At 46.4% G+C, this 22,953-nt stretch overlaps 1 protein-coding gene across 1 annotated transcript in view; it reads left to right on the top strand.

Moving 5' to 3' along the window:
- The window catches only part of LOC141054919 (uncharacterized), a 205,864-nt gene that overhangs the window by 26,387 nt on the left and 156,524 nt on the right, over nucleotides 1-22,953 (top strand). Inside the window, 2 exon segments of the mRNA XM_073551813.1 lie at nucleotides 1,331-2,534; nucleotides 14,145-14,221. Of these exon segments, the coding sequence (XP_073407914.1) occupies nucleotides 1,331-2,534; nucleotides 14,145-14,221 (1,281 nt within the window).

The raw sequence follows: 22,953 nt of genomic DNA on the forward strand, positions 1-22,953 counted from the left end.
AAATGCTAAAACTGACCCGCAACTATGATTCTCCAGGTCATTACGAGTTTGCAGACACCAAACATCTCTAGGTTCTTTTTCAAGTGGTGAAAAAATTATCTAAAGATTAAAAACAAATAAAATAAAAAAATATTGGGCTGGGTGAGGGTAGATACGATCTTTTTATCGCCCGTTTTTGCAATTTATTACAATGTTGCAGCAACCAAAAAAGCGTACCGTATTTTTCAGATTATAAGGGGCACTTTTTCCCCCCAAAATTTTGGGGGAAAATAGGGGTGCATCTTATAATGCATATTTACCTTATTGGCGCGCCGCTGACCTGTGTCCGGTGCTGCCGCTGCCCTGTCTTGTGTCTGGCGGTGCTGAGGGGGGATCTGCCAACATTTTATGAAGGGCCGGAGCCCCCAGCAGTTCCATGGCTTCCTCCTGTGCGGTGGACTCCGGGAAAATGGCCGTGGAGGATGGGGAAAAACCAAAGTAAGATAAAAAAAAGGGGATTATTACACAAAACCTAGCAACAGTCACAGATAAATCCACCAAACGCCTTTTCCAATAACAACAACCAACAAGAACCTCCAGCCATGCTGCATAAGCTAACTCTGACAATGAGTGCTAGCCAAGACCCAGATTATATAGGAGATGGGAGTGGCTAACAGTGCACAGCTAAGAGCCTTACTGCCCCAGGAGCTCTCAACAGAGCAGATTAACTCCTGCACTGCTAGAAGAAACTTACACTGTTTAATATGAAGGTGAAGTGCTTCTAATCAGTGCAGGAGTAGGAGAAATCAGACATTGTGGTCTTGTGATTCCTCTCTGTCATGGTAAACCCATGAAACCTTGCCTGACTTGTGCCATTGTGACCAGTTTATAAGTGTTATTCACTTTACTCATCATTGTGCATTGTGCACACTAATGTTATGACATGTAATGAAAACCAAAAGGTATGAACTGCAATCTAGACTGGTGAGCAAGCAGCGTGTTCACACTGGCCACTGTACCGAAGAAAACCAAATATAGAAACATAATGATTGAATACCCTAAAGTAAATAAATAGCAATAGTGCATGAAAATAATATATCGGACTTAGTTATCATGTTTTTTAATCAAAAAATGCAAAAGCCATCCCACCTCTTCACAGTGACCGTAATTGTGATATTCCTAACTTTAATATTAAAAACCTTACCGTTTGTCAAGTTGCATGTCCTTGTCTTCCTTATTACCGGTCTTTTCACTGTCTGGAGTTTTCATTGTAAGCTCCATAAAATATATTTAGAAATCTCTTTTGTGTTGTAGATTAGATGTGATTGGTTTCATTCTTTCATCCTCATAGGAAATCTTTGTGAGAATAACGGTTTATCACTAAATTGTAAAAAAGAAGATATCGGGAAGCAGTCTAATGGAGAAAACCTCATTACCCTTCATGGACCTCCTGGACTTCATAGCACTTCACTTTCTTATACTCCTCCTAATCATGAGGAACCCTCTCCTGAGCAATCTCACATTGTTACCACAATTCCAGGTGACAACGTGGATACAAGATTTCAGTGTGACAAACAACTTAATACAAGCTCAGATTTTTTTACACAAAGAAAACAGAAAGGAGAGAAGCCATACTCCTGTTCAGAATGTGGGAAATGCTTTACATATAAGTCAAGATTTGATATACATGAGAGAATGCACACAGGAGAAAAGCCATATTCATGTTTAGAATGTGGGAAATGCTTTATAGTTAAAGGGAATCTTCTTATACATCAGAGAATTCACACAGGAGAAAAGCCATTTTCATGTTCAGAATGTGGGAAGTCCTTCAGAAATAAATCGAATTTTATTACACATCAGAGAATTCACACAGGAGAGAAGCCATATTCATGTTCAGAATGTGGGAAATGCTTTATAGATAAAGGGAGTCTTATTACACATCAGAAAATTCACACAGGAGAGAAGCCGTATTCCTGTTCAGAATGTGGGAAGTTCTTCGCCTTGAAAGGGAATCTTATTACACATCAGAAAATTCACAAAGGAGAGGAGTCATATTCATGTTCAGAATGTGGGAAATGCTTTACATATAAAGGGAGTCTCATTAGACATCAGAGAAATCACACAGGAGAGAGCCCATATTCATGTTCAGAATGTGGGAATTTCTTTGCGTGTAAAGGGAGTCTTATTAAACATCAAAAAATTCACACAGGAGAGAAGCCGTATTCATGTTCAGAATGTGGGAAATGCTTTACAGAGAAGTGGAGTCTTATTAGACATCAGAGAGTTCACAGAGGAGAAAAAACATTTTCATGTTCACTATGTGGGAAGTCCTTCACAGATAAAGAGCATCTTAATAGACATCAGAACATTCATACTAGAAAGAAGCAATATCCATGTTCAGAATGTGGGAAATGCTTTAGAGATAGTTCAGTGCTTGATAGACATCAGAGAATTCACAGAGGAGAGAAGCCGTATTCATGTTCAGAATGTGGGAAATCTTTTATATATAAATCACATCTTGTAAAACACGAGAGAAGGCATGCAGGAAATAAACTGTAATTATGTGTTTTTTATGTGTTAATAAACATTGCTCAGCATAAATGAGTACACCACTTTGATCGGTAAGATTTTTCAAAATTCAATTTCATTGAAAGGTTAAATAATTTTCAATTACAAAAAAAAGAATAGGACAATATCAGCATCACTATATCATAGAATATAAGTATAACGTCCAATAAGACATCAAGTTATAGGAAGAAAATGGAGGGAAGGGAACATTTTAGGCCATCAGTATTACAGTTATGAAGTTACTAAAATCCAATGGAAACCATACATCGTGCAGCCAGGCACGAACCAACGCGGAGCACAACCTGGACAGAGAAGAAAAGCAGCGCAGAAAAGGGTGGGTCACATCAGTCTGACGTAAGACGGTAGGCATCGGATTCCTGAAATTCAATCCAGTCTCTCCAAGTCTCACAGTATCTATCACAGTCAGTGGGGATTGGGCAATTGTCATGTCGGACGCTATTCACACCACAGCGTCCGGCAGGCAGAGGTAGTTCCACCTCCGTCCACTATAGCCTCAGTGGTGCCGGCTTGAGTTTCTCAGGCTATCGGGGGTTAATCTAGCTGGAGATCAGGTTGGATGTTTGGTCACACCCACGGTCTTTAAATAGTCGTGCTGGCCTATGGGCGTCGCCGATTATAGCTTGTGTGTCATACCAAGTGGTTCCGGTCTGGAGTGGAGGTGTTGGAGAGAGAGAGAGATTCATATCTGGTGTCGTATGATCCATTGTTACCTTCTCGCCTTCCCATATTTGTGTTTTGTTTTGCCCTGTTCACATTACTGTATAGTCCTGTGTGTATGCAGCGCGGTGCAGTTTAAGTTCTCCCTGTCTGTCTTTATTGTTTGGGGCTTTGGTGGTTTGTCTCCTCACTGGGTGGAGGGTTAAGCTTAGGGCTGAGCAGGAGATAAGGAAAGGGTGGAGGCTCAGGCATTTGCACCATCAGCAAAAACCCTGAGTTGAGGGTCAGACAGGGTTTCCCCTAGTGAAAGGGACACCACAGGGGCCCCGGGTATTTCTGCCTTAGTTGACCTAAGCCCCGCGTGACATTATAATCGGCCTACATTTTTCAGGAGTCCATGGATCCCAGTTGGCGGCGCTGTCCTTACAGGTCTCCCAGTTGAAAGGGGCAGTTCAGCAGCAGGGCCTGGTAGTAGCGAAGGTGCAAACGGCATCTGCAGGTGTCGGTGCAGAGCCGAAGATCCCGCTGCCAGAACGATTCTCAGGGGAACGCAGCAAATTTGTCATATTTCGGGAGGCCTGCAAGTTATACTTCCGCATGCGCCCGGTCTCCTCAGGTAATGAGGCTCAGCGGGTGGGCCTGGTGTTATCATTACTGAGTGGGGACCCCCAAGCATGGGCATTTTCCTTACCAGCTGACTCTGCTACATTTCATTCTGTCGATAATGTTTTTTCTGCACTCGGGCTCATTTATGATGATCCCGACAGATTAGCTCTAGCAGAATCTAAAATCCGCGCCCTCCATCAGGGGGAACATATGGCAGAAGACTATTGCTCAGAATTTCGCCGTTGGGCAGTAGACACACAGTGGAACGACCCAGCGCTGCGGAGTCAGTTTATTCATGGGGTTTCAGGAAGAGTTAAACAGGCCCTCCTGATGTATGAGACTCCTGCATCGTTGGAGTCTGCCATGAGTTTGGTTATACGTATTGATCGCCGTTTGCGTCAGGGGGCACAGGAGACGCTACCCCTGGGGGAAAGCAGGGGTGCAAGTGTGGTTGCTGCAGTTGAGCCCACTGAACCTATGCAAATTGCGGGGGTGTCACAGGTTAAGCCTCGCGTTCCTGGGTTCAGGAAGCCCGAAGCATGTTTTTACTGTGGTAAAAGGAATCATTATGTTAACGCTTGTCCTGTGCTACCAAAGAAGGTCACACCGGCGGAAAACTGCTAAGCTCAGTGGGTATGGAGGAGACCCCACTGAGCGTATGCATATCCTCCATGATGGTATCTCAATGTATGCTCCCTGCCAAGGTTATTATTGCGGCAGAGAGCTACCAATATCAGTGTTTGTGGATAGCGGTTCCGCCACCAATCTCATAGATGAGGAGTTTGCACGCACTGGCGGGTTTAAGATCGAAAAACTCCCTCATCCTATTCAGGTGGTTACCATTAATGCCGCTCCCCTCCCTCAGGGGGAGATTACGGAGTTTGTGGCTGAGGTGAAACTCCACATTGGGGTCCTACATTCTGAGTGGGTTACATGTAGGGTCCTCCGTAATCTCCCAGCACAAATGGTCCTGGGTTTTCCATGGTTGTCCAGGCACAACCCGGTGATTGATTGGAATACTCAGGACATAGTCCAATGGAGTGGTTTTTGCCAGGACAATTGCTTGGCCACATGTGTGTCCGCCGTGACGCCCAGCCTTCCGGAGGCTTTGCAGGATTTCGCGGATGTTTTCTCTGAGAAAGGTTGCTCAGAAATGCCTCCACATAGAGCCTATGACTGTGCTATTAGGTTAAAACCCGGGGCCAAATTACCTAAGGCCAGGATGTTTAATATTTCTGGTCCAGAGAGACAAGCTCTGAAAGACTACATCGCGGAGAGTCTGAGCAAAGGACACATCCGGCCTTTGTCCTCGCCTGTAGCAGCGGGGTTTTTCTTCATTAAGAAGAAAGATGGGGGGTTACGGCCGTGTCTGGATTTCCGGGAGTTAAACCAGATTACGATCCGTGATCCATACCCGATGCCTTTGATCCCTGATTTGTTCAACCAGGTGGCGGGGGCAAAGTGGTTTTCCAACCTTGACCTCAGGGGGGCGTATAACCTCATAAGGGTCCGTCAGGGGGATGAGTGGAAGACGGCCTTTAACACTCCTGAGGGTCATTTTGAGAGCCTGGTTATGCCATTTGGGTTGACAACCGCGCCTGCTGTTTTCCAACATTTTATTAATGACGTATTTGCTCATGTCCTGGGGAAATTTGTGATTGTATACCTGGATGATATCCTCATTTATTCGAGCGACCGGGACATTCATTTAGAGCATGTCAGGCAGGTGTTACAGTTGCTCCGTGAGAATAAGCTCTATGCTAAGCTGGAAAAATGCTTATTTTTTGTTCAGTAGTTGCCTTTTTTGGGATATATTGTGTCCGCCGCAGGGTTTAAAATGGACACCGCTAAGGTGCAAGCGGTGCTACAATGGGAAAGGCCTGATAATCTGAAAGCGCTCCAGCGGTTCCTTGGGTTTGCTAATTATTATAGGAAATTTATAAAACACTTTTCTACTATAGCCAAACCGCTCACGGACATGACAAAAAAAGGTGCCGATCTGGCGAGCTGGCCTGAGGTGGCGATACGTGCATTTGAGCGTCTGAAGAACAGTTTTGCTTCAGCCCCCATTCTGGTGCAACCGGACGTGTCTAAACCTTTTGTGGTGGAGGTTGATGCGTCTGAGGTGGGAGTGGGGGCAGTACTGTCACAGGGCTCATCTTTGAGCGATATGCATCCATGCGCCTACTTCTCCAAGAAGCTGTCGCCGGCCGAACGGAATTATGATATCGGCAACAGGGAGTTGTTGGCCATCAAATTGGCTTTTGAGGAATGGCGACACTTCTTGGAGGGGGCGGCTCACCAGGTCACAGTCATCACCGACCATAAGAACCTGCTCTATCTGGAGTCGGCCAAGCGTCTGTCTCCTAGGCAGGCTCGCTGGGCATTGTTTTTTACACGTTTCAATTTTCTGGTGACTTACCGTCCCGGGGCTAAAAACACCAAGGTGGATGCCTTGTCCAGGTGTTTTCCGGGGGGAGAACCTCGGGAAGAGCCGGTACCCATCCTCCAGGAAGGTGTAGTGGTTTCGGCTCTCACGACTGAGGTAGAGGCGGAGATTGCCAAGGCCCAAGAGGAGGTACCGCCAGGACTTCCCGCCAACAAATCATTTGTACCCCTTCATCTTCGTCTTAAGGTGTTGAGGGAACATCATGACTCAGTACTGGCTGGTCATCCAGGGGTTAAAGGCACCTTGGAGCTGGTATCGCGTTGTTTCTGGTGGCCCAAAATCCGGCAGGACGTGGTCTCGTACGTGGCAGCTTGCATCACGTGCGCCAGGGCCAAGTCGCCCCGAGCCCGTCCTGCTGGCACGCTACAGCCTCTGGGGGTACCTAATAGGCCATGGACAGAAATCTCCATGGATTTTATCACTGACTTGCCAGTCTCGGCGGGGAACACGGTCATCCTGGTGGTGGTTGACCGATTTTCAAAGATGGCGCATTTTATCTCATTGCCTTCCTTGCCCAATGCGAAGACGTTGGCTCAGGTGTTTGTGCAGGAGGTGGTCAGACTCCACGGAGTTCCGTCGGACATAGTATCTGATAGGGGAACTCAATTTGTTGCGAGGTTTTGGAAAGCTTTTTGCTCACGTTTGGGGATCAAGTTGTCACATTCATCGGCGTTTCATCCACAGTCAAATGGTCAATCTGAGCGCATGAACCAAAATCTGGAGCAGTATTTACGATGCTTTGTGTCCGACAACCAAGAGGAGTGGTCTACTTTCCTTCCTCTGGCCGAGTTCGCGTTAAATAATCACCGTCAAGAGTCATTGGGAGAGTCTCCGTTCTTTTGTGTTTACGGTCAACATCCTCAATTTTGTACCTTACGTCAGGGTGACTCGGGGGGCATCCCGGAGGAGGACCAGCTAGGAGCTCAATTATCATCAGTCTGGAGGAGGGTGAAACAGCGATTGTTGAGCATGAGTGCGAGGTACAAACTGGTGGCTGATAGTAGACGCGTGCCAGGTCCGGACCTGTGTGTGGGTGAATGGGTGTGGTTAGCGACTAAAAATATAAAACTCAAAATTCCATCTTTAAAATTGGGTCCAAGGTTTATTGGGCCTTTTAAGATTGCTGCCATCATTAACCCAGTTGCTTATAGGTTGGAACTTCCTGCAGTATACAAGATACACAACGTGTTTCACAGGGCTTTATTGAAAAAGGTGGTAGGCTCTGTGGACACGACGCCGATGCCACCTCCGGTCATGGTGGATGGCGATTTAGAGTTTGAGGTCTCCAAGGTAGTGGACTCTCGAGTAGTGCGCCGTACTCTTCAGTATTTGGTACACTGGCGGGGGTATGGTCCGGAGGAGAGGTCTTGGGTACCAGCCTCGGACATACATGCAGATCGGCTGGTCAGTTCTTTTCACCGTCGTCATCCGGACAAGCCGGGTCCTATGAGTCTTGAGGGCCCTGGGGTCCCTCGTAGAAGACGGGGTACTGTCATGTCGGACGCTATTCACACCACAGCGTCCGGCAGGCAGAGGTAGTTCCACCTCCGTCCACTATAGCCTCAGTGGTGCCGGCTTGAGTTTCTCAGGCTATCGGGGGTTAATCTAGCTGGAGATCAGTTTGGATGCTTGGTCACACCCACGGTCTTTAAATAGTCGTGCTGGCCTATGGGCGTCGCCGATTATAGCTTGTGTGTCATACCAAGTGGTTCCGGTCTGGAGTGGAGGTGTTGGAGAGAAAGAGAGAGATTCATATCTGGTGTCATATGATCCATTGTTACCTTCTCGCCTTCCCATATTTGTGTTTTGTTGTGCTCTTCACATTACTGTATAGTCCTGTGTGTATGCAGCGCGGTGCAGTTTAAGTTCTCCCTGTCTTTATTGTTTGGGGCTTTGGTGGTTTGTCTCCTCACTGGGTGGAGGGTTAAGCTTAGGGCTGAGCAGGAGATAAGGAAAGGGTGGAGGCTCAGGCATTTGCACCATCAGCAAAAACCCTGAGTTGAGGGTCAGACAGGGTTTCCCCTAGTGAAAGGGACACCACAGGGGCCCCGGGTACTTCTGCCTTAGTTGACCTAAGCCCCGCGTGACAGCAATCAAATGTTCCATCCTATTCAGAAGGGCTATTTCACTGAACCACTCCTCCAGAGTAGGTGAAGTACTTTTCCAGTGAGGAGGAATGATATTCTTAGCAGCCTGTATAAGGTAGCTTATTAAAGGCCGTTTGTATCTGGTGAAACTACACTGCTCAAAAAAATAAAGGGAACACTCAAATAACACATCCTAGATCTGAATGACTGGAATATGAATACTTTGAATTGAATACTTTGTTCTGTACAAAGTTGAATGTGCTGACAACAAAATCACACAAAAATCAATGGAAATCAAATTCATTAACCAATGGAGGCCTGGATTTGGAGTTACACACAAAATTAAAGTGGAATGTAATGTCATTAAAACAATTCAAAATGAGGCTCAGTATTGTGTGTGGCCTCCACGTGCCTGTATGACCTCCCTACAACGCCAGGGCATGCTCCTGATAAAGTTGCGGATGGTCCCCTGAGGGATCTCCCACATCTGGACTAAAGCATCTGCCAACTTCTGGACAGTCTGTGGTGCAACGTGACCTGGGTGGATGGAGACATGATGTCCCAGATGTGCTCAATCGGATTCAGGTCTGGAGAACAGGAGGACCAGTCCATAGCTTCAATGCTTTCATCTTGAAGGAACTGCTGACACACTCCAGCCACATGAGGTCTGGCATTGTCCTGCATTAGGAGGAACCCAGGGCCAACTGCACCAGCATATGGTCTCACAAGGGGTCTGAGGATCTCATCTCGGTACCTAATGGCAGTCAGGCTACCTCTGACGAGCACATGGAGGGCTGTGCGGCCCTCCAAAGAAATGCCACCCCACACCATTACTGACCCACTGCCAAACCGGTCATGCTGAAGGATGTTGCAGGCAGAAGATTGCTCTCCATGACGTCTCCAGACTCACGTCTGTCACGTGCTAAGTGTGAACCTGCTTTCATCTGTGTAGAGCACAGGGCACAGTGGCAAATTTGCCAATCCTGGTGTTCTGTGGCAAATGCCAAGCGTCCTGCTGTGAGCACAACCCCCATCTCTGGATGTTGGGCCCACAAACCATCCTCATGCAGTTGGTTTCTAACCATTTGTGTAGACACATGCACATTTGTGGCCTGCTGGAGGTGATTTTGCAGGGCTCTGGCATTGCTCATCCTGTTCCTCCTTGCACAAAGGCGGAGGTAGTGGTCCTGCTGCTGGGTAGTTTCTCTCCTACGGCCCCCTCCACGTCTCCTGGTGTACTGACCTGTCTCCTGGTAGCGCCTACAGCCTCTGGACACTACACTGACAGACACAGCAAACCTTGCCACAGCTCGCATTGATGTGCCATCCTGGATGAGCTGCACTACCTGAGCAACTTGTGTGGGTTGTAGAGTCTGTCTCATGCTACCATGAGTGTGAAAGCACAACCAACATTCAGAATTGACCAAAACATCAGCCAGAAAGCATTGGTACTGAGATGTGATCTGTGGTCCCCACCTGCAGAGCCACTCCTTTGTTGATGGTGTCTTGATAATTGCCAATAATTTCCATCTGTTGTCTATTCCATTTGCACAACAGCATGTGAAATTGATTGTCAATCAGTGTTGCTTCCTAAGTGGACAGTGTGATTTCACAGAAGTTTGATTTACTTGGAGTTATATCCTGTTGTTTAAGTGTTCCCTTTATTTTTTTGAGCAGTATACTTTGGATCCTAAAGAGAAAAAGAGATTCAGGAGAGTCAGGCACAGAGAGACTAGTCATTTTTTTAGTAGTCTGAATTACCTGAGTCCAGAAACCTCTTATTATTTGACAGCTCCACCAAATGTGTGTCATCTTCCCCTCTTCCACTTCACATCTGCAGCATCTATCTGATACTGCGGGAAACCACTTACGTAGTAATATGAGAACCTGGTACCATCTGGAGATGATCTTAGTAGTGGTCTCTTCAGCTTTGGTTGCAGTTAACGTCTTGTGAGCAAATTGAAACCATTTAGCCCATTGTGAGTCTTCAAAAGATTTGCCCAGTTCTCTTTTCCTTGCATCGCAATAGGGTGGTCTGACAGTTGTAGTATGGGCTATTAGGAGTTTTTAGAGCAATGAGATGGAGTGCAAGGGTGGAGATAACGACAAGCACAGTTTTTCATAATTTGTAAGATCTTTATTGAGCCGTCTATCTTTTCTAACATAGGAATAGGAATGTTGCAATTGTCTATAGTCATTGTCGGCTCTTGGAGGGATAGAACTGTCCCGAATTATCTCGTTGAGGGGTATTAAAGATGCGTTAGATAGTACATGAGCAAAGTGAAGAGGGTGATATTTACTTCTACCCAGAAATCGATTGGAAGATAGCCCTGGTAAAAAGGTGGGATTGTCTGAGATTGGGAATAATGGGCCCTGTGGGTCAATTAGAGAGATCTTCTTGTCTTGTCGTAGGGATTGTACAGAGTATGTGTTGAAGGATTGTTGAGAAGGGTTTACGGGCTGAGGAATGTGGGTTTCAGGGAAGTGTAGTTAATGCACTTGGACATATAGTTTGTGCTATATGAACCCAAAGCTTTCCATGGTGATGGTGAAAATAATCAAGTATTCTGGCATGGACTGCCGCCATATAGTATTTTCTAGAATCAGGAAGACCGAGGCCTCCCATCTGTTTAGACCTGACTAATATATCACCACGAATACGTGGACGACCAGTCAGCCAGATGAACTTACAAAAGCTACTACGTAGATGTTTCCAAAAATTTAAAGGGATTCTGGTCGGGATAATTTTAAAAAGGTAAAGCAGTCTTGGTAAAATATTCATTTTTAATATATTTACTCTGCCGAACCATGAGAAATCCTTCACAGTCCATGAATTAAGATCATTTTGGACTTGACCAAGTAAGGGTTTGTAATTGAGGTCAAACAGTGTTGAAATATCACTATGCTTATCCCTAAGTATTTTATACCCTGTGATGGCCAAGAAAAAGGAACATTTGATTAGAGGTTAGCCTGAGTGGTAGTTGACAAGGAAACCTTGAGAGCCTGAGATTTTGAAGTGTTTATTTTGAAATTGGACCAAAATGATCCACTTCTGCCATGATAGATGGAATTGATGTATGTGGGCTTGTAATGTATAGAAGGACATCATCCGCAAAGGTGGTGCATTTATATTCCGTTTTCCCTATAGTGATACCTTTAATATCAGGGTTATCACGAATAGAGGATAGTATATGTTCCATCATGAGCATATACAGGAGAGGGGAGAGAGGGCACTCCTGTCTTGTTCCATTAGATATTGCTGTAGGGTTACAGTAGAGGGCCGTTATCTAATATATAAAGTTCTAGTGTGTGTATGTATGTGTGTATGTCCGGGATTGGCACCGCACCGTCGCAGCTACAGCCACAAAATTTGGCACAGTCACACGTCTGGACCTCGAGAGTGTCCTAGGCTATGTTGTGAGGCGAAATTTTAACCCCGCACGTTCCAATTCACAAACAATTTTGCCCCTATCTACATAATGGGGAAAAAGTGTGTGTGTATCAAGCCCCGCCCCTCATGATGTCACAATGGTTGCCATGGCGACCCTGATGTCATCATAGGTTGCAAGCCCCGTCTCTCATTATGATGTCATAATGGTTGACTATGGGATGGAGGATGTGTGATGGGTATATGGGCACTGGACTATGGGATGGAGGATATGTATGATGGGTATATGGGCATGGGACTATGGGATGGAGGATATGTATGATGGGTATATGGGCATGGGACTATGGGATGGAGGATATGTATGATGGGTATATGGGCATGGGACTATGGGATGGAGGATATGTATGATGGGTATATGGGCATGGGATCAAGATGAAGGATGTGTGATGGGTATATGGGCACTCAACTATGGGATGGAGAATATGTATGATGGGTATATGGGCTCATGGATATGTATGATGGGTATATGGGCACGGGACTATGGGATGAAGGATGTGTGATGGGTATTTGGGCAGGGGACTATGGGATGGAGGATGTGTGTTGGGTATATGGGCACTCGACTATGGGATGGAGGATATGTATGATGGGTATATGGGCACTCGACTATGGGATGGAGGATTGGTATGTTGGGTATATGGGCACGGGACTATGGGATGGAGGATAATTATAATTTGTTATTACTATCCACAGTTAGTTACTATGCCCGGGCAGCGCCGGGCTCTTCAGCTAGTTTTAGCTATAAAGCGTTCTCCTATATTGAGTTCTTATGGGCGTAATAGATAGCTAACCATGATATTCTGTCAAACGCTTTTTCAGCGTCAAGTTACAGTTTTAAAAGAGATATGTTTGTTTGAGCGTAGTAAATTATAGCAATGGTTTTTACTGTGTTATCGCGGTGTTACACCCCGGGCCATGCAGCCTCGACATACCTCACTTCGGCATCCTGGCAGGTCTCTGAACGAGGGGTGCGCCGCTCGGTGTCCTCGCTTCCGGTTTCACGGTCGGTCTCTGGACCTGGTGACTCGCTCGCACTCCATCTTCGGCTTAGGCCTCTTATTCCTAATGAAGCGCTTGACCCGGAAGTCTTTCCTTACCTACAGCAGCCAGTAGTATATCAGGCTGCTTCCTGCTAGGGGAGGCGCCTGATTATCACCTTGCTTCCCTGCTAGGCCAGCTAGGTTCCTGCATGATCGCACTTTGTACTCAGGTCCCTGCTTGTACCCAGGTGTGCTTCCCAGTACGTGCTCTGCACTCTCTTGTACCCAGGCGTGCTTCCCAGTACGCACTCTGCACTCTCTTGAACCCAGGTGTGTTTCCCAGTATGCACCCTGCACTCTCTCTTACCCTGCATGCTCCCGAGTACGCGCTCTGAGCCCTCCTGTACCAGCGTGCCACCGTATTCACCCTGCTAGACACGGTCTCTCGCACCTCCTTCGAGCCTGCCACCTGGTACCAGCAGTCGTGGTACTTTATCCCCCTGGGTCTGCCCCTAATGCTCCCTGCATAGGGGGTGGTCCTCACTAGGTCAGTTCCCCCAGGGAGGGTTGGTATCATGGCCCAGAGAGTCCACTCCAGGATTTGTTACAGCATAATCAGGCCATGGACCCTGCTGGTGTCTTGGCCACCACTCAAGAATCAGAGTATTCACAGATAATGTCCTCCTGGAAGTCCATAGAGACTCGGTTGCCAGACTTACAGACCCCTGACCCGGGGAACGCTCCACGGCGGGCTAGCCTCCAGCAAGAGCTTGCTGAGCAGCGTGACGCTCAGGCCCTCTTGCTCAGCTACATGGTATCAGTAAACGACTGCTTTCCCTTCAGTCTGCCATCTCGGCCGCAAGCCAAGCTCTGGTCTTGCGCTTTCCGTCCCACTTTTGTAAACCACCACGATATAGCGGTGACTCCAGGCTAGGTCGGGGTTTTTTGAACCAGTGTCTGCTACACATTGAGCTTCAGCCACAGCTGTGGTTTCTCATTTGGAGCGGGAGGCTTTGGCGCGGGTTAACCCACTCTGGGAGCATGATGACCCATTGATTTTCTAGTTGCCAACCTTCTTGGAGACTTTTTTCCATGTGTTTGATGAGCCAGGTCGCTTTGCATCTACCACGGAATCCCTTTTTAATCTCCACCAAGGCTCTCTTTCCGTTGGTCAACACGCTATTCGTTTTCGCATTTTGTCCTCCGTGTTGGGCTGGAACAATGAAGCATTGGTAGGTGTTTTCTGGCGAGGCCTCTCACGCCGCATTAAAAATGAGTTAGCGGGACGTGATGTACCAACCTCCTTAGAGGATTTAATCTCTCTAGCAATGCAAATTGATTTACGCTTTCAGCTGCTTGGCAGAGAAGCCTTCCCCAACTACTTCGTTCCTGTCCAAAGAGGCCAGGAAAATGCCTCCTCCTGAGACAAGTAGGAGAGGTCTCCCTAGGTGAATATGATTCCTCTCTTCCCCTGACCGTGTCTATTTTGCTGAATCTTGGTTCCAAACACTATTCTGAGGAGGCTTATGTGGATTCAGGCACGGCAGGGAACTTTATCAGGCTCAAGGCGGTTAAAGAATAACGGATTCCTGTCAGATCTCTGGAGACTCCTCAGCTGACAGCTTCGGTCGACGGTAAGCCCTTGCAGGAGACCGTTACCCAGGTCACCGAAGAAGTGGAGCTGCAGATCGGAGCCTTGCATCGAGAGAAGATATCCCTCTACGTCCTGTCGACTTTGTCTCATACGCTTCTTCTTGGGCTCCCTTGGCTAAGGGCACATGAGCCAAATCTCGACTGGCGATCAGGCGATGTACTCCATTGGGGGCCATCTTGTCAGAATAAGTGCCTGCTGCCCTTCCATCTAATGGGTCCTGTTCGTCTGTCCTCAGCGCCTGCAGGTCTACAGTCAGCTTACTGGTCTTTCGCAGATGTCTTCGACAAGAAGGAGGCTGAGATTCTGCCTCCACATTGACCATGCTGATAGGGAGAGAGTTAAATTAACTCTTCACGGTTGATCCAGTGATTTCCAAATTAATCCACAGAGTGTTGCTAGCAACTCAAATGACCACACGGAGACGGGGGTCTCTGTACGGGACGATCCAAAGAGATCGCTAGACCCATTTATTTTAGTCACTTTTATAATCTTTTGCTTAATTATGCAAAGTTCTCAACTACCAATAGCATCATTTCACTTTATAAGCCAATAATATTGCAAGAAAACCGGAAACTATATATATGTCCGTATCCAAATAGCATAGAAAGTAGTATAATGGTATATTCTTCAGAGTATTATACCCCCGGGTCCCTTATCTTGCACCTGATGAGGAACAGCCTGGTTTCATGACAGCCTGAACTTTTCATCCCAATTACAAAAATGTATCTTACAGCAACAAAAATGGAGAAACGAAACCTTCAGAGAATGGAGAAGTAGCCTTTTGAGATTGGTGCAGAGAAGAGCAGGGGCAACGATGCCTTTGGTATCATCATTAGCTGTCTTAGTGCAGAATTTCCTAATACATACAGAAATACACCAAAAAACAAGTTTTAGTATCACATATACAACAAGGATACAGGCAGCAATATGCAACAAGCTCTGTAAGATCCCAGCTATCCAGCCCCCAATTCCCTTAAACCAATTGGCTGGATTGAGAAAGGAGAAAGTGTCTGACCACCAACTGTCCTTATTACGATCATTGTCTTTATTGTATTGATCTCTGAATCTTTGAATGTCTTCTAACTTTAACTTTTAACTTCTACCAATAATAATATGGAAAATGCGGAAAACCAAAACATAATGCCCCCTTATTTGCTATTGGTTTGTTTAACCAGCTTGCAGTGCGATGCGTGAATCCAAGTCGGTCTTCCTTCTAGTTTCACTGATGTAGGGGTGATGAGGAGGACTTGATAGGGTCCGTCATAGAAGGGTTCTAGTCCGTGCTTTCTGACATGCCTTTTCACGACTACCAAATCACCAGGCTTCATGTTATGACAGGTGTCAGTTTCTGCTGAATCTAGAAGAGAAGAAGAAACTAGAGCATGGGTGTTAGCAAGATTTTTACTAAGCTGAATAACATATTGAACAGCACGGTCAGTTTCTTCTGATAACTGCTGAGCTGGAAATTAGCAATTGGGGCCTAGTACCAAACAATATCTCATATAGGGACAGGCCATGTTTTGCAATAGGGGTAGTACGAATGTGGTATAGAACAATGGGTAGGAGCTCTGGCCATGGAGCCGTAGTCTCCTGCATCATTTTGGTCAATTGTCCCTTCAGTGTGCCGTTCAGCCTCTCAACTTTTCCACTGGATTGTGGGTGGTATGGAGCATGGAGGGCTACAGTGGATCCAAGCATTGTCAGAACTTCTTGGTACACATGAGAAGAAAAGGCCGTACCTTGATCACTTTCAACAACTTCTGGAACCCCATATCTGCATATGACTTCCATCACTACTTTCTTCGCTGTGGTTTTTGCAGTCATGTTGGTAACGGAATGCTTCCAGCCAACTGGAGAACATGTCAACAACAACCAAACAGTATTCATACCTTCCAGACTTAGGCAACGTGATATGGTCCACCTGGAGCCTTTGGAATGGATAGTCGGGCTTAGCAAGATGATTCAGGGGTACACGTTATAGTTGACCAGGATTACAAGTCTGACATATTACAGGCACGGTTGAGCGCTGTCAAAACTGGAAATTCCTGGGGCCCAGTAGAATTTTTGCACCAGTGCGAGGGCCTGATTCTTTCCTCGATGGGTAGGCCCATGTGCCCATGTGGCAATAGCAGGGTACATCCACTTAGGGAGACACACGAGTTGGTCCTTTTTCCAGAGACCATTATCCATTCGTGGCCCATCAGTCTTCCATTGCTTCACCTCTTCCTTTGGAGACATTCTCTGCATCGTCATTAAGTGGTCTTGCGGGGTACGACAGAAAACTTCAGTCTGTTGTAGATCATCAGGTTCTTGTAGGGTCAATGCTTCTTGTAACTGTTTACTCTGAGAGCGTGTGGTTACCATAGTTGGTATGGTTGGTTCAACGGGTAAAAGAGCGGCAGCTTTTGCTTGCATATTCGCAAATGCGTTGCCAACAGTCTGTGGACTGTTCCTAGGACCGTGCGCCTTAACTTTGATAATGGCCACCTGAGTAGGTAATTTAGTCGAGTCCATGAGGGTTTTAACAGCTTCAGCATTTTTCACTGGGGTTCCGGCAGTAGTAATAAACCCTCGATTGGCCCATAGAGCCCCAAAATTGTGAGCAATACCAAATGCATACCGTGAGTCCGTGTAAATATTAGCCCGTCTGTTCTTGGCCAAAGTACATGCAGTAGAGAGAGCCTGGAGTTCTGCTTCTTGTGCTGACTGTGAGGGCAGGAGTGCAGCTGCGTGCACTACAGTGTCCTCTGTGGTAACAGTGTATCCCATGTGGAATCTACCAAACTCGTCAGCATATCTTGAACCATCCGTGTATAACACCAGATCAGGATTTGGGAGTGGATTCTCACTGGCATTTGATAGAGTAGCTGTTTCTTCTGTGAGGTGTCTGGCCCCCTGAAGGAGACAGTGACCCAAGAATATCACTTGACCAAGGCAGAACTGAAGTTTCGAGGCCGAAACCCAACAGTTCAGTGCTGCCAGATGCTTGAGGAGGCTAACAGTGGCAGCAATGGCAAAAGACACTCGCTCATATTTTTTGCAAACTGGTTGGGACTGTTTTGGGCCCCTTGTGGCATAACTGTCCATGTTAACTGTCGTCCCTGATAAGTGAATGCAAATAGAAACTGGCAATCTTGAATGCTAAAGAAGGTATTGGTAAGGTCTATAACTGTAAACCAAGCAGCATCCTGGGGTATTTGGGACAAAAGAGCATGTGGATTAGGCACCAGGTTTGAGAATCACTTTTACTGGTTCTACAGGCATTTTCCCTATATCATTTGGCCCTTTTGATCAAAGTTTAGATGGTATCTGAGAGGTATGGAGTGAGTCGTTGATCCTCAGGCAATATTGGAGGTGGATCTGGGCCTATCAGGGCCATCATAACTGTGGGAAGGGCATGCAAAATACAGATTTCCTCACTGTCTTCATCTGCATAAGGGTTATGTAACATAAGAACCATCTGACCATCATCTTGGAATTGTATTATGGAGTGGAACTGTGCTAATAAATCTACCCCCAGTAAATTTACTTGACATGTGGGAGAGATTACAAATTGAGCAGTAACCTTGGGGAAGGGTCCCACAGGGATGGGTTTTGTAAGAGTATGTTTATTGGGTCTGCCATCAACTCCGATTAAAACAGCGGGGGTTTGACAATCTCTCTGAAAGTGTCCGAGTCGGGCACAGCGCCAGCTGTTGTGAGCTCATTTTCTCGTTCACCTTTGATGTCCGATGAACTCCCTCTGCTGGTGAAAGGAGGTGGTGAAACTGATTTGGATGGGAGAAACCTGCCACCTGAACAGGTGGATTGCGATTGGACATCCGGAATCTCTGAGTGGATATAAGGCAGCCGACGCCCTGTAGGGTTGCTGGTGGTTTCTCTGCTCTGAACTCTGGCCTCCAGTTCAGTTCCTGTCTTCTAAAGCTAAGTTTTGCTCTGTTATTGTTCCATGTGATTTTGTCTGATTTGCTTAGTTTTGTGTTCTGCCAGCCCCGGCTGGGGCTCTGCTGAATTTCCATTTTTGTCCCTGATCGGTTAAATCTCTTTTGCTCTGTCTTCAGAATATATCAGAGTGCTGATATAGGGATTTTGAAGTCTAGTGACTTCAGGGCCGTTTTTCCTATCAGACGTGTTGAGACATTTTTGGTAGGGTTTTTGCGGATTGCAGCCAGCATCTTTTCTGTCCTTTCCTATCTAGTTAGTTGGGCCCCATCGTTTGCTCTGCCTGTCTTTCTGTCTGTGTTTGTGTTTTCATCTGTTTTCACTGACAATACATGTTGGAGGCTGTCTATTGTTTTGGGGTCTGCTCTGGGGCAGTTTAGATTTCCCCTTTCTTTCTTTAGGCTTATTTAGTTCTCCGGCTGTGAAGAGGCGTCTAGGACCACCGTAGGAACGCTCCACGGCTACTGTTAGTTGTTGTGAATAGGATCAGGGGTCTGCAATCCGCTAGCTACCAACCTCTCCGGTTTTCTGGACTTAGCTTGCATTTTTGTTTTTTCCTCCGGTGACTCATTCATAACAGAATCACCAGTCATACCACAGATTCTAGGGTACTCAATAGCAGGAAAGAATTGTAAAAAAAAAAAGTGTCAGAATTTTTTTTTTTTTTAATGTATATTTTTTCCTCTTTTTCTCTGGGGCCGTAGGAGGAATTTTTTTCTTAATGGAATTAAGCAATTGATCGTGTGGAGCAGCTCGCTGATGAAGCGTGGGGAATTTCCGCCTATCTTGCTCATTTACATGCTGCTGAACCAAAGATCCCTACTCCTGATGTGTTTTTTGGGGATCAGTCTAAATTTTTGAATTTTAAGAATAAATGTAATTGTCAGTATCTAGTCCTGGAATCTGTTTCTCTTGCCCTTAGACTTGCCCTTAGTTAACATGGATCTTGATGTTTTCACGTCGGCCATCTTGCTTCCTGCCAAAGCTGTATATAAAGCCAGCACCTGCTCTGATTCATTGCTTGTGTATTATGTATTGGACCTTGTGCCTCTGCAGTCCCAAGCCTGGACTTACTATCCCTGTTGGTCCTCTCTTAACGGCGGAGTCCTCTGCCAACCTGCACGTCTGGATCCCTGCCTGCTGACCGAGTGATTGCTGAACACTTGACTTCAGGAACCTCTGCCTGACTACACCTGCCGTGAAGTAAGAACTCCAGCCAGCTAGTGTGTTCCTCCGCCCTGCAAGAGCCTGGGTCTTGTGCACTCATTGTTCAGTGACTTTGCATGCTGTGTCGCAGAGTATCAGCTCTGCTATTACCATTTATCATATTGACTGAACATTTATCTGGACTTATATGCTATATTGCATTCAGATCACTAATACAATATTGCTTGCGCAACCCACTGTGTCTGCAGTCTCTTTGACCTAGCCACTGGTGTCCAGTTGTATCCACTAGTATCGTGACAGGATACACAAGCCCTAAAAATGGATGCCTCTGGGTCAGAGACTTTAGAAGTGCGTGTTAAGAAGCTAAATAATATCACTGCCACTGTACACGCTGAAGTGCAGACATGGAAGAGCAGAATAGAAGGCCTAGAGGGGCAGACTAAATATGATATACAAGTGCTCAGTCAGACCCTTCAGGAATTGCGTGGCCGAGTTGCGGCTCTGGAGGCACAATCTCAGGCTTCAGTTCCTACCATCCCCAAACTACCGCCATTTAGGTTTGGTGGCGACCGTGACAAGTACCGTGGGTTTCTGAACCAGTGTCGTTTATACTTTGCTGCACATGTCACACAGTTTCCTACGGACCGATCCCAAATATTGACTATCATCATGTTGCTGACTAATAAGGCCCTTGCCTGGGCAAACCCTCTGATAGAATCACAGGATGCATGTCTGAATGACTTCAATATGTTTATCGCCGCCATGGGGCAGATGTTTGACGATCCGAACCGTGGCCTTACAGCTGAGACGGCCCTGCTGAATTTGCGTCAAGGTAAACGCCCAGTGACTGAGTATGCTATGGATTTTAGAAGGTGGGCTCAGGACACCACCTGGAGTAGTGCAGCGAAGTACTCAATATTTAAGAAGGGGTTGTCCAGTTCTATCAAGGACGAGCTTGCACGTGCGGAGGCTCCCACTGCTCTAGGTGATTTCATCAATCACTGTATTCGCCTAGACGCTCGCATCTCCGAACGAAAACTAGAAAGGTGGTCTGAGATGAACCGCAGCAATAAATCGCTTCTTCCTTTCCTTCCTAAGGAGATTCCGGACCCAAGTCCTCAGGAGTCCACACCTGAGCCGATGCAGGTAAATTCCCTACGAAGTCGAGTAAGTGACGAACGGAAGGAATTTCGCTTCAAGGAGAATTTATGTTTTTACTGTGGGAAGTCAGGACATTTTATTATCAACTGCCCCAATCGTTCTCGCAGAACAACCGCAGCCGTGGTAGAACGTGACTTCTCTGAATCATACTCCATAACTTCCGAATCAGGGCCACCCGAAATTGCAGCAACCGCTCCTGATTATGACTTTTCAGATATGAACTCTGTTACATCCGAAACAATACTACCCATTAATGCTGTTATTCTATCTTCTGCAGTTTCATACCCTTGCAATAAGGAAAAATATTCACATTGTTACCTTCCTATCAAGATCTGGATTGACTCCCGTTGGGTGAACAGTTCCGCCATGATAGACTCTGGGGCTAGCGGTAACTTCATGGACACTTCTTTTGCTAAGGAATATGGAATCCGATCACAGAGAAGAGTGTCTTCAATTCTGATGGAGACTGTGGATGGGTCCCCTTTGACCTCGGGGCCCGTAGACCAGCAGACTGAACCACTGAAGGTCCTCATGGGAGATGATCACCAGGAGAAATTGTCCTTCCTTCTGATTTCCTCTCCACATTTCCCTATTATCTTGGGTTTACCCTGGTTGCAGGCTCAAAATCCCCTCATTGACTGGGAGACTAAGAGATTGCCCTTCCCAGCTACAGAGGTAGCTTCTGAGAAATCGATTGATCCATCTCCGGCCAACCCATCATCGGACCTAGAGTTACCGGCAGTTTATAAAGAATTTTCGGACGTGTGCGATAAAATGAATGCAGATAAATTACCACCACACCGCTCTTATGACTGCCCAATCGAGCTTCTGCCTGCTGCTACCATTCCTTTTGGTAATATTTATCCATTGTCCGGTCCTGAGCTCAAGACTCTCAAAGAATATATCGACGAGAACCTGTCTAAGGGGTTTATACGCCCCTCATCCTCTTCAGCCGGTGCACCCATCTTTTTCGTTAAAAAGAAGGATGGATCCCTCAGACCCTGTGTTGATTACCGGGAAATTAACAAGGTAGCCATCAAGAACCGCTACCCCCTGCCATTAATTCCGGAGCTTCTCGAGAGAGTTCGTCAGGCCAAGGTCTTTTCAAAATTGGACCTACGCGGGGCATACAATCTAGTCCGTATAAGACCTGGAGACGAATGGAAAACAGCATTTAGGTCTCGATATGGACACTTTGAGTATTTAGTCATGCTATTTGGATGACATTCTGATTTTTTCTAGCTCCATGGAGGAACATCAGCAACATGTCAAGACTGTCTTGCAGCGGTTGAGGGAACACCATCTGTACATCAAGCTGGGGAAATGCGAATTTCACAAGTCGGAGATCCAATTCTTAGGTTATGTAATTTCTCCACAGGGTCTGAGTATGGATAACAGCAAGATCAAGGCGATTCAGGAGTGGCCAATCCCCAAGAACGTCAAAGAGGTCCAACGTTTCATCGGGTTTGCTAACTTCTACAGACGTTTCATCAAGAACTTCTCTGACATCGTCTCGCCCATCACCCGGTTGACACAGAAGAAGACAGCATTTATTTAGTCCCTTCAAGCCCAAGAAGCATTCTCTCGGCTCAAGACCGAGTTCACATCAGCACCAGTACTGATCCACCCTGACCCGGAACTCGCCTTCATTATTGAAGTGGATGCCTCAAACTGTGCCACCGGGGCTATACTGTCCCAAAGAACAGGTGAGAAGAATTTACTTCATCCTTGTGCTTTTCTTTCCAAGCGACTGTCTCATGCCGAAAAGAACTATGATATAGGAAATAAAGAATTACTGGCTATCATCGCCGCCTTCAAGGAGTGCAGACATCTTCTGCAAGGAGCCTCACAGCCGATCGTGGTCCTCACGGATCACCGCAACCTTGAGTTCATCAGGTCAGCAAGATGCCTGACCCCACGGCAGGCCCGCTGGAGTCTTTTCCTTAATCAATTCAATTTTACAATCTCTTATAGACCAGGTTCTCACAATGGAAAAGCAGATGCTCTATCCCGGATGTTCTCCACTGACGCGGTTCCAGATGCTCCACCTAAGACCATACTTTCTGATTGCAATTTTGTAGGAGTCATTCAGAATCAAGATTTGCTGCAGGTCTTCAAAGAAGCTTACAACTCTGATCTTTTCCTGTCTCAGCCATCTGATGAGGTAAGCCTTCTTTTTAGGAATGGAGTTTGGACCCGGGAACGGCACCTCTACATTCCTGAAGCCATGAGGTTAA

The sequence above is a fragment of the Dendrobates tinctorius genome, unplaced genomic scaffold (assembly GCF_039654945.1).
Source record: "Dendrobates tinctorius isolate UK_male_01 unplaced genomic scaffold, ASM3965494v1 ptg000180l, whole genome shotgun sequence".
In the NCBI taxonomy this organism is placed as follows: Eukaryota; Metazoa; Chordata; class Amphibia; order Anura; family Dendrobatidae; genus Dendrobates; species Dendrobates tinctorius.